Here is a 10672-nt window from a genome sequence, read left to right on the forward strand (position 1 = left end):
TAGCCTCTCTTCCTTCCATGAGCTCTTCTCTGTCATAATCCTCTTCCTGATACCGAAGGAACTGAGAGACGTATATAAGTTGGGTATATTGTATGTAAGGGGGCGAGGTGGGATAATTTAACAACGCAATCAACTTTGATTCGTACACACAACAGGGGCTAGTTCAGTGGCCACAACATTGTTTGCTATCCTGGAGGTTGTGAGTTTGATACCTTCACCAGCAAATAAAATAGGATTGTGGGTCCAATTGTCAACAACTTCAGGGATTTTTTTGCAAAAACGCCGCGACGGTGAATCCGACAAAATCAATCCGTGCTTTATTATTAGAGAAAGATTTACGTGAAAAAAATTACAGTATTTGACGGGTTAACCAGAAAAGGTTAATTATGCTAGAAATTACCACAAAAAATAGAAAGATCCAAGCGTTAATTCAATAGACTAAAAAACGGCAGCCATTAGATAATATTTAAGTGGAAAAAATTACCCACCTTTGCCATTAGATAATAATTCTATTAAAATTAAAAATGAGGCAAACTTTATTTCACATATATCTACGCGAGTTTCGTGTGGGTAATCAATATGCAGATATTGACCATGATATATAAAACAACAATAGAGAATAGTGCTGTCCTTTTCTCTTCTTCTAATTATAAACTAATCGGTTGATTTACTGAATGTACCCTCACTATAGTCGCCAAAATCATCAGTTCGCCATTAGTTGTTTTGTATAATGTGTGTGAGTGGCCTCCAACAGGATGTGTAGTATCTGTCTCAAGTATTGTATATTCAACAGGCTGGCGTCATTCGTATCGGCCTACATGTGCATAGAATACAAGGAAAGTCAGCACTAGCAGATCAAAACTCAGGTAGCAGATCAAAACTTTGTATTTTGCCAAGTTCATTTAGTCGGGATCTCGTCAAACTTATGTATCTACTGAGTTTGGTCCAAACTTGCACTCGGCATTGAGATGAAACTTGGCAAACTTGATATTTTGCCTAGTACCCGCGAAACAAGACTGGGAGAATGGAAGAAACTCGACAGTCTCTCAAGTTCACCGAATTTAAAGTCTGGCAGGTAGGCCCCACGGAGGAGCCGACGACTGCGATAGCACCGATTTACCTGGTTATTATGCTCTTGATGAGCGCATCCTACCGTGTGTGGGGGTTATGGCCCCCTTGAACCCTTTATCTAGCTTTCAACTTTTCTACAAAGGCTAACATTGGTACCAAAATTTGCTACAAAAATTCTCAGTGTGTGTGACCACATCTGAGGATAAAATTCGCATAGGGGATTATGTCCACGAGGATTAATCATACAAAGGTGGGCCAGTGCCAAAGGTGTTGGTCCGAAAATTAGAGCCACTTGCGACGCCACCACACGAAACTCTAGTTTGGCTTGCCGTAAGTCTAGCTCATCCATCAGGTCTATAATCTATAGATATGCTGGCTCTACTCCAGGGTCGACTCCACCGGCGACCTTACTGGACTAGATTTACATTAGCTACAGGACTTGTTACTTCTAAACTCCTGGGACGCATCAAGTTTACATGTTAATGAGGTTTCGGGGTATGCATACGAAACTTATAATGGGGGGCTGGACGCACCTCTGCATGGTTAAATCTTTCGGAAAGTGTCCATGGTTACAAAGCGACTTGGAAATTTATAATGTCTGGCATAGAACAACTTCAACTAATAACTAATATTTGCTCAATCGTGTATGTAACATTGAGTGTCTCTTTTGGGGGGAATGCGAGCAAGACGAGGACACAGTGGGGTTAGCAATGACTCGTAAGCAGGTGTTTAGGATCACTTGTTGATCAAATAGTTGCGCCCCCTTGTGCTTAGGAATTATCTTATCTTGTTCTAGTATTCGTAGGACTAGTTGGCCTACATTACTTAGCTGCTTGCTGCAACCTCACCATTTAACCATATCCTGCCCATAAGTGATCCAGTCTTACTACCCTTTGTAATGTTATTGTTGAGTCTCAGTGACTCACCGATACCAGAACAACAATAGGTGCAGGTGCGGGTAAAGTTTTTCTCTAAGGCGAGAGCATGAACGTTCTACGTGGAGTTCTTTTCATTCTTGTTCGATGATGATCATTAGGATGGTATCTTGGTTGGGATCCTAGGAATAGCAGGATGGATGTTGCTTATTTCTCTTGCCTCCTAGGCATATTTTCTTATTGTCCTTACTCGGACCCGTGCCTTACTAGGAAAGCTTGGGTGAGCCAATGTGGTCAAAAGCGAGCTTGGGAGCGGTTCAGACGCCCGCCAAGCCTTCATGTTTGTCTCCGGTTTGCGGAAGAAAGTAAATTCAGACCGCAGCAGAGACCCATACAAACACGCGTTGTATGTCTTTCACAGACTGAACAGCACAGTCCGCATGTATGCGGGAGGTTTGAGGGTCGCGTGACAAGTTATGCTCCAGCATGTTTGGCAACTAATTAAGCCCTCTACCCGTCTACCTTTGCCTCCATTGCTTTGCATTAAACTAATTTGGTCAAATGTGGGTACTACATTTTGATTTCGATCAACATCGTGAATGTCGTGCAGTGATACTACATGTTATTATGAAACATCTATTATCGGCTGCCGCAGTTGATTTCTTTTTCTTATCCTGCGAGTCCGTATAGTGAGAGCATATTCACCTAGGATATCCCATCCCGTCCCGTCCCATCCCGTGTACGTACGGCCTTCCAAATAGCGACTAGTCAACTTTTCCGTACAAAAAGAATAAAAACTGGTCAATGGGATTACGTACACACTACACATACTCCCCTCCCCTCCCCTGTTTTCGTTCTTTCGCTGGTTCTTCCACCCCCCTCGACCGCGCGCCATTGCCGGGAGAGCAAGAAACTCAGTTGGAAGGATCGATCAACCGATATAGCTGGGTACATGGAGGAAGCAGCAGCCGGCTCCGGCGAGGAGGAGGTGTACTGCGCGGTGGGGAAGGAGCAGTGGAACTGGAAGGCGAACCTGCGGTGGGTGCTGGCCAACTTCCCCGGCCGCCGCCTCGTGCTCGCCCACGTCCACCGCCCGCCGCACCGCATCAACATGAGTAAGCCTGCTTAACTACTTCTCTGCTTAATTATCTCCCAAACACTCTCTGATCCGGCGGGATGGACGACGAGCTGTAGTGGGGGCGTGGGTGCCGGTGAGCCAGGTGGGGGCGGCCATGGTGGCCGCGTGCAGGAAGTGGGAGGAGGACGAGGCCAGCGAGGCCCTCGACCAGCTCGTCCGCATGTGCAAGATCCAGCGGGTTCGTTCCTGAATCCTATCCTTGGTTTGTTCACTAGTCGTTGTCATCAGCAGCAAATTATTGCTGGCTCAACTCATTGAACTATCGAGTGCAATAATTACAGGTCCACGCGCGCAAGGTCATCGTGTCCGGCGACGACCTGGCGGGCGGCCTGGTGCAGCTCGTCGCCGACCATGCCGTCGCCGAGCTCGTCATGGGCGCCGCCGCCGACCGGGCCTACTCGAGGTATGTATGTGTGGTTACCGAGGGCTCAGACGTCACAGTCGGCCTGCCTCTTGCCTGTGGACAATGTGATGGATGCTACGTTGTTGTCAGGAAGATGCGGGCGCCCAAGTCCAAGAAGGCGGCGACCGTGCAGCTCAAGGCCAACCCCTCTTGCAGGATCTGGTACGTCTGCAAAGGCAAGCTCATCTGCACGAGGTATATCACATTCTCCATGGATGTTGTGCCGTCCATTTATCCGATGATGCTGATTGTTGACACGTACAGAGAGGCCAGTGAAGAGGGGCTGGTAAGCAGAGGAGAGCCATCCACGGCGAGCACCAGCCCACGCCCAACCGCCTCCGACTGCTCGACATCGGCATCCTCGTCGCACCGCCACGGCGATGGCGCCGCCGAGCGGCTCGGCATCCATGACTCGACCACGCCCTCACAACACCATGACTCGGTACGTGCAAGAACAATGTGGCGAGAGTTGATAGGGGTCGGGATCATCCATTGTGTCGGTACGATAAATAGTCTCTGGGTGGTGAACCGTGCGTTCGATATGACAATGTCAGGGTGACGCCGGCGAGATGGACGATGCGTTGGCGGAGAAGCTCAAGGCCGAAGGGACTCGCCGGGCACCTGTAGCTGCGGTGGAATCTGTGCCCGTGACAGATGGTGATCAAGCTGTAGGTGTCTTGCGGTTCGGTTTGCCGGAGCTGGAGGAGGCGACAGGCCGTTTCGACGAGTCCTCCAGGATCGGCAGTGCCGGCATTGGCCGCGCCGGCGTGTACAGAGGGAGCCTGCGCGGCATGAACGTCGCCGTCAGGGTCATCTCCCCCGATGCCGCCGTCGGCGAGGCGCGGTTCGCTCGCGAGGCGGACGCCATCAGCCGGGTGAGGCACCCAGGCCTCGTGGCGCTCATCGGCGCGTGCCCGGAGGCGCGCGCCGTGGTGCACGAGCTCGTGCCGGGCGGTAACCTGGAGGACCGCCTAGCTCAAGGAGGCGACGGGACGCCGCCGCTGCCGTGGAGAGCGCGGTGCGCTGTGGCGTACCAGGTATGCTCTGTTCTGGCATTCCTTCACTCGTCAGCGAAGACAGTGCACGGCGACGTCCGCCCGGCGACCATCCTCCTGCTCGACGACGACGAGGAGGAGCACCTCCTCACCGGCAGCAAGCTCGCCGGCCTCGGCATGCGTGGGCTCGTGTCGGAGCAGCGGCGGGCCGGCCGCGAAGCGCTGGCGTACGTGGACCCGCGGTACCTCGCGACGGGGGAGCCGACCCCGCAGTGGGACGTGCACGCCCTGGGCCTGGTGCTCCTCCGGCTGGTCGCGGGCATGACAGCGCGCGCGGCAAAGAAGGCGGCTCGGGAGGCCGCCGCCGACGGGCGCAGGGGCTGGAGCGAGGTGGTGGCCGCGAGCGCGGGAGGGTGGCCGTTGGAGCTGGCCACCGAGGTCGCGCTCCTCGGCCTGCGATGCTGCGCCGTGAGCGACGGCCGAGAGCCGTGTCGCCCGGCCGGTGAGCTGCTCGAGGAGGCGCTTACCGTGCTGAAGGCAGCGATGGACGCCGCACCGGGCAGGACGTGGACGTCATCACTGTTATCGTCGTCGGAGACGGGGGCGTCCCACGGCGGCGGATCAGAGTGCCACCAGCAGCAGCAGCGGGTCCACAAGGTAGTTGATGCAGCGGCACAATGATTTTTTAGTCGTCGGAGTCAAATACTCCATGTAATTTACGAGTGTGGAAAACATTCATTGTTTGGAGACGGGAATGGGAAAATATCTGGTCCTCGAGGAGCATCTATCTAAGCTCATGTGCTGCCGTGCGAGCTCGCCCGTTGGATCTCAGATCCAAGGGCTCTGCCAACCGTTGAGGTGGTGATGTCGCTCTGCGTGGCATTGAGCCGGCGATGTACGATTCCACTCCTCTCAGTTAGACTGTCACAAGCAAGTGCAAAATGGACCTTTTTTTGCCAAACGTTGTAAATATAAGGTCATCTTCAATGTTGACCCGCAAATTTGCTCCGGCGTCTGTCAACATATAGGGGACCAGTTCATGGATATTGATATTGAAGGCCGCCATACAACATTGTCCGCATGCATTTCATGCAGCATTTGAACTAACCAGATGAAATTCATGCGAACCGGCCGATATTCATCAAATTTCAGTTAGAAAATAGGAGGAATCATCTATACATAGCATGCAAATAAGTCTAGTACAGGAATGCCTCAAATTTGACGAGATTAATCAGATGTCCAACAAGTTTTTCATCAATGTATCATGTTGTCCTACACATACTGCTCCTTCAGCTTCATTCAACAGTGTGTGTATATAAATGACCGCCCCTCTGTCATGTGGTACATCACGATAGCACATGCGGGCTACATAATGTGTAGACCAATATTGAGTGAATGAATGATTTAAACAAGTTGAGCAAGAGGCAAAACTTACGATCTCCTCATCTACCGCGTGCAATTGCCACCTTGCCTCCAACTGACCAACCACATGACAAAACTTGGTGATGCTGGTCTGCATAGGTACCAGCGATACAATAACGACATCACATTGCGTTCTTGAATAATGTGCATGTCCTAGGGCGCAATGTGTTTCAGTGTGTGAAACGATTCATGTAGTTGCTGGCAGAAGGTCCCCCCCCCCTCCCTCCTCTGCTCCCGCCTAAGAAATATACGGATACGGCCAACCATGCATTGCACAACATCTCATCCTCCATGGCCGAGTATCCCACCATCCTTCGTACTCTTAAAAAACGACATGGCATCCAAAATTAAGCTAAATGACATTTGATCGAACACCTGTCGGGCGTGGTGTCCTCCATGAAGATCATCGACAGAGGGGCGGAGTGTTCCTAGGTACAAACGACTCCAAGGTGGACAGCACCATCATAATGGTCAGTGGGCGTCTGTGCTAGTCTGGACGTTCGGCAATGTAGTCGGTCTATGTTAAGAGAAAGTTTGAACATTTGAGATATGTCAATGTGTCTTTAATCTGGTGAGAGAATGGCATGAAATGTGCCTATTTTGGAAATTTTAGTCCGTACGTAGTTTTCTATTTGGGTTTTAATTTATATTAATGCTTACTAGCAAAAGGGTCCGTGCGTTGCAATGAAAGGAAAAATCATAATCTTCAACAGTCATGACAACATTTTGCTGCATCACCGATAACATTTTGACAAACATTTTGTTCAATTTCATTAATATTTTTAGTACACAATTTTTTTTAAGAAACATGAATATTTTTATGAAACCATGAACAATTTCAAATTCACGAACATTTTTTCAATTATTGCGAACATTGTTTTTTAATGTTCTGAACATTGTTATGAATTGCCGAACATTTTTTGAGTCAACAAAGATTTTTTGAAATTTTCAAATTTGCGAACATATTTTTAATTATTGCGATCGTTGTTTTGAAACTTTTGAACATTGTTATGAATCGCCGAACATTTTTTGATTCAATGAAGATTTTTCGAATGCATGCAATTTTTATAAAACTTGTGAAAATTTTGTTTAAATCGGCGAAAATTCTTAGAATAGCTGCTCAAATTTTGAAATGATTAATTTTTTTAAAATTCATGAATATTTTTTGTTTAATGATTTTTTTAAATGCATGAACCTTTTTTAATTTCTTGTTCATGTTTTTAATGTTTTCGAAATTTTGTTAACATTTTCAAAACTTGTTCACGTTTTAAAAATTGTTCATTTTTTCCAATTCCATTCACTTTTTCAAAAGTTGTGTTTTATAATTTTGTTCATTTTCGATCACTTTTTCAGAAAAGCAATTGATGTTTTTAATATTTTTCTAGAATTTCAAAACTTGATCACAATTTCTTTACTGTTTGCAATTTTTTCGTATTTGCTTTTCCAGTTTCCAAAAATTGTTGAAAATTTTCTTTTTTTTTAATCTGCCGCTGCATTTGGTTTATAAATGTTCGCGCTGTGCATTAATTGCTTATTATTGGCAGTAGCCCAAGTGGTAAGCATCATTGTGTGTCCATCAAGGTGTTCTGAGTTCGATTCCTAAAGGAGCACATTTTTTTGGAATTTTCGGCTCGTATTGTGCCAGTGAATGGATCGGCCCATTAAGATTGTGGCCTGCGCTCTGGTTGTTTGATGGGCCAGACGTTTTTCATGGTGGGGACCGGCCCATTAAGATTGTGGCCTGTGCTCTAGTTGTTTGATGGGCCAGACGTTTTTCGTGGTGGGCCTGAAGCTAACTCGTCTCAGGCGAGTGACGAACTAATGGGAGCAACTAGTTAACGAGCGCTACTCAGACGGACTGGAAGCGGCTTTGGAAAACGACGGTCCCTGCTAAAATCAGGGTCTTTTTGTGGAGACTCGTCAATCTATCCCAACGGAAGATGTCAGATTGCATCGGAATATGACCACAAGCAGCTCGTGTGCCATTTGTGGAACTCCGGACTCTTGGAAGCATAGTTTGATTGAGTGTACTGCTGCCCGGTGTGTTTGGTCATTGGTGGATCAGGAGCTAATTGATGATATGCGAAGTAATACTGAAAATGATGCAAAGAAGTGGTTATTCACTATGATCGGAAAACTTTCTCATGACAAGTTCACCAAAGTAGCAGTTACCCTTTGGGCCATATGGTGGGCGAGACGGAAGCTGATCCACGAAGGGTTGCATCAAAGCCCTTTATCCACTTACATGTTCATCACTCATTTCTTATCAGAGTTGGATGTGGAAAAGAATTCAATACCGTCCCGTGTTAACATCCCAGTTACTGCTGCATCAAGGAAATGGATTTCGGCCACTGGTGATACTGCTAAGATCAATGTTGACGCCGCTGTTTTCCGTGGAGTAGGTGCAGCTGCCGCAGTTTGTAGGAACAATAACGGGCACTACTTGAGGTCTTCGGTGCTTGTTACTAGAGGACTGGTTGATCCGCCAACTTTGGAAGCTATGGCGTGCAGAGAAGGATTGTCGCTAGTGGAAGACCTGGGACTCCAGAACATCGTGATTGCGTCCGACTGTCAAAAGGTGGTGAAGCATATCAAAGAGAAGTCAGATGGAAACTATGGTGCAGTTGTAAAAGAGATTATTTCATGGCATTCTTCTTTTACTTCTTGCTGTTTTAAGTTTGAATCTAGAGTCTCGAATTTTGAGCCTCATAAACTAGCTAGGCATGCTGTAAAATTAGATCATGGTCGCCATATTTAGTTGGGGCAACCACATGATACTTCTTTAATACCGGTAGCAATACCAACTTATGAATAAAGCCTAGTTTGTTGCTCAAAAAAAAAAGTTAACGAGCGCTCCTTCGGGAGCCTCGCAACTATCAGCGCCACTTGGCGCGCTCTCAGCCATTCGCCACGTGTCGCGCTCTGGACGCTCCCTTCGGATTTTTTTTTTCCGCACGCGTTTTCGGCTTTTTAAACGGTTTTTTTGGTTTTTTCGATGTTTTGGTTTTCCCCCTGTCTTTCTTAGCTTTTCGATCAAAAAAAATTAAAAAAAAAATTTCGCGAAAAAACGCGTTTTCTTCCTTTCACAAAAGTCAAGGTTTTTCTTCCGCGAGAGGCACGGTTGTGCTTTATCGAGAGTCACGGCCGTGCCTTTCGGAAAAGAAAAAAAAACACGTTTTCTGTTTTTTTTTTCTTTCGCGAGAGTCACGGCCGTGCCTCTCGGAAAGGGAAAAACAAAATGTGTTTTCTATTTTTTTTCCTTTTGTGTGAGTCACGGTTTTGCTTCCGCGAGAGGCACGGTTGTGCTTACGCGAAAGTCACGGTCATGCCTTTCGGAAAAGGGAAAAAATACGTGTTTTCTGTTTTTTTTCTTTCGCGAGAGTCATGGTTTTGCTTTCGCGAGAGTCACGGCCGTGCCTCTCAGAAACGAAAAAAACGTGTTTTCTGTTTTTTTTTCTTCCACGAGAGTCACGGTTTTGTTTCTACAAGAGACACGGTTGTGATTTCGCGAGAGGCACGGGCGTGCCTCTTTCGGAAAGGGAAAAAATCATGCTCCTGGTTCGGTTTTTTCGCCCGGTTGTTTTCGTCCGTTTTTTCGTGAAAAAAAAAGTTCGTCAAAACCTATCAACATGGGATCTAGTTTTGAAGATCTCGACGCGAGGAATCCAATGATGAAAACGGTTCGAGATTTGGACGCACGGTTTAAGAGATAAAACGTTTTGAATAAACGGATCTACGAAAAAAGGGAAAACTCTCAGGTTGCGACAAGTGGCGCGTTGCATGTGCACCATTTGTCGTGACCTGGAAAAGTGAAGTGTTCTTTGCAACGAGTACTCCTTAATTAGTGATTTCGCGAACGAATACATCGACTTGTAAAGAAAAGCAAATGAACGAACAGATCGAGGCGTGCGGACGAGGTAGGAAGCCTTTTTTCGTGCAGACGACGTATGAAGCCTCTTTTTATTATAAAAAAAGTGAAGAAACAATGCTCCTTTTAATATTAGGTAAAGATAAAGATAGAAATGAAAATAAAGATAAAGATTTATGTTTTGGCCATAACTAGCAAATGTGCTTGTGCATTGCAACGGGAGAAACAAATGCTTGCACGCCCCACCCATTTTGCAACGGGAGAAACAAATGCTTGCACGTCCCACCCGTCCATGTTGTCAATTCTAATCTTTGCTGCCGTCACAAACGATGACCAAGCTATCCATCTATTCAACAATGGTGGGTGGTCAGTTATACAAAACATTTGTAATAATGTGACCAGTTGATGAAATTCTAGTATTCACGCAAAACCTGAAACCTTTGCGAGCGCAAAATGTGATCTCTACGCTAGATATGCGATTGACAAAGAGAGGGAGATGGGGTTCCTTGTATCAGATAAGTTGTCCATAGCCATCCAGGATGCTGACCTCTATTTTGATGGTGACAGCCCGGACGGGCGGAGCCCCGGCCGTAGTTGAAACAGGTGTTTGTCTCTAGCTCCTACATCATGGTTTTCTTGACGTCCAACGTGATAGAGCCGGACCATAGACACCTACAATTTTTTGTATGTGCGTCATCTTTTTTATAGGAAATTATATGTGTTATATCAATGCACACAAAAAAACTACAAACTATATTAAAAGTGAATAGTTTTTTACAGCATATTAAAAGTGAATAGTTAGTGTGTACATTTGCTCGAGTAGTGGTTTGAGAATTAACATAATCATAATATAATTTTTTAGTCAGTACAATACGAGAAAATCATGTATCGTCGGGACAC

At 46.6% G+C, this 10672-nt stretch overlaps 1 protein-coding gene across 1 annotated transcript; it reads left to right on the forward strand.

Annotated features, from left to right (window-relative positions):
- The first annotated feature begins 2808 nt into the window (after positions 1-2808).
- Positions 2809-5483, forward strand: LOC119328402 (U-box domain-containing protein 33-like). Its single transcript, XM_037601388.1, has 6 exons — positions 2809-3061; positions 3141-3262; positions 3366-3487; positions 3578-3682; positions 3752-3929; positions 4042-5483. The coding sequence occupies exons 1-6, from the start codon at positions 2899-2901 to the stop codon at positions 5161-5163; spliced, it is 1812 nt and encodes a 603-aa protein (XP_037457285.1). The 5' UTR covers positions 2809-2898; the 3' UTR covers positions 5164-5483.
- Positions 5484-10672: the final 5189 nt, after the last annotated feature.

This window comes from Triticum dicoccoides, chromosome 7A (assembly GCF_002162155.2).
Source record: "Triticum dicoccoides isolate Atlit2015 ecotype Zavitan chromosome 7A, WEW_v2.0, whole genome shotgun sequence".
Taxonomy (NCBI): domain Eukaryota; kingdom Viridiplantae; phylum Streptophyta; class Magnoliopsida; order Poales; family Poaceae; genus Triticum; species Triticum dicoccoides.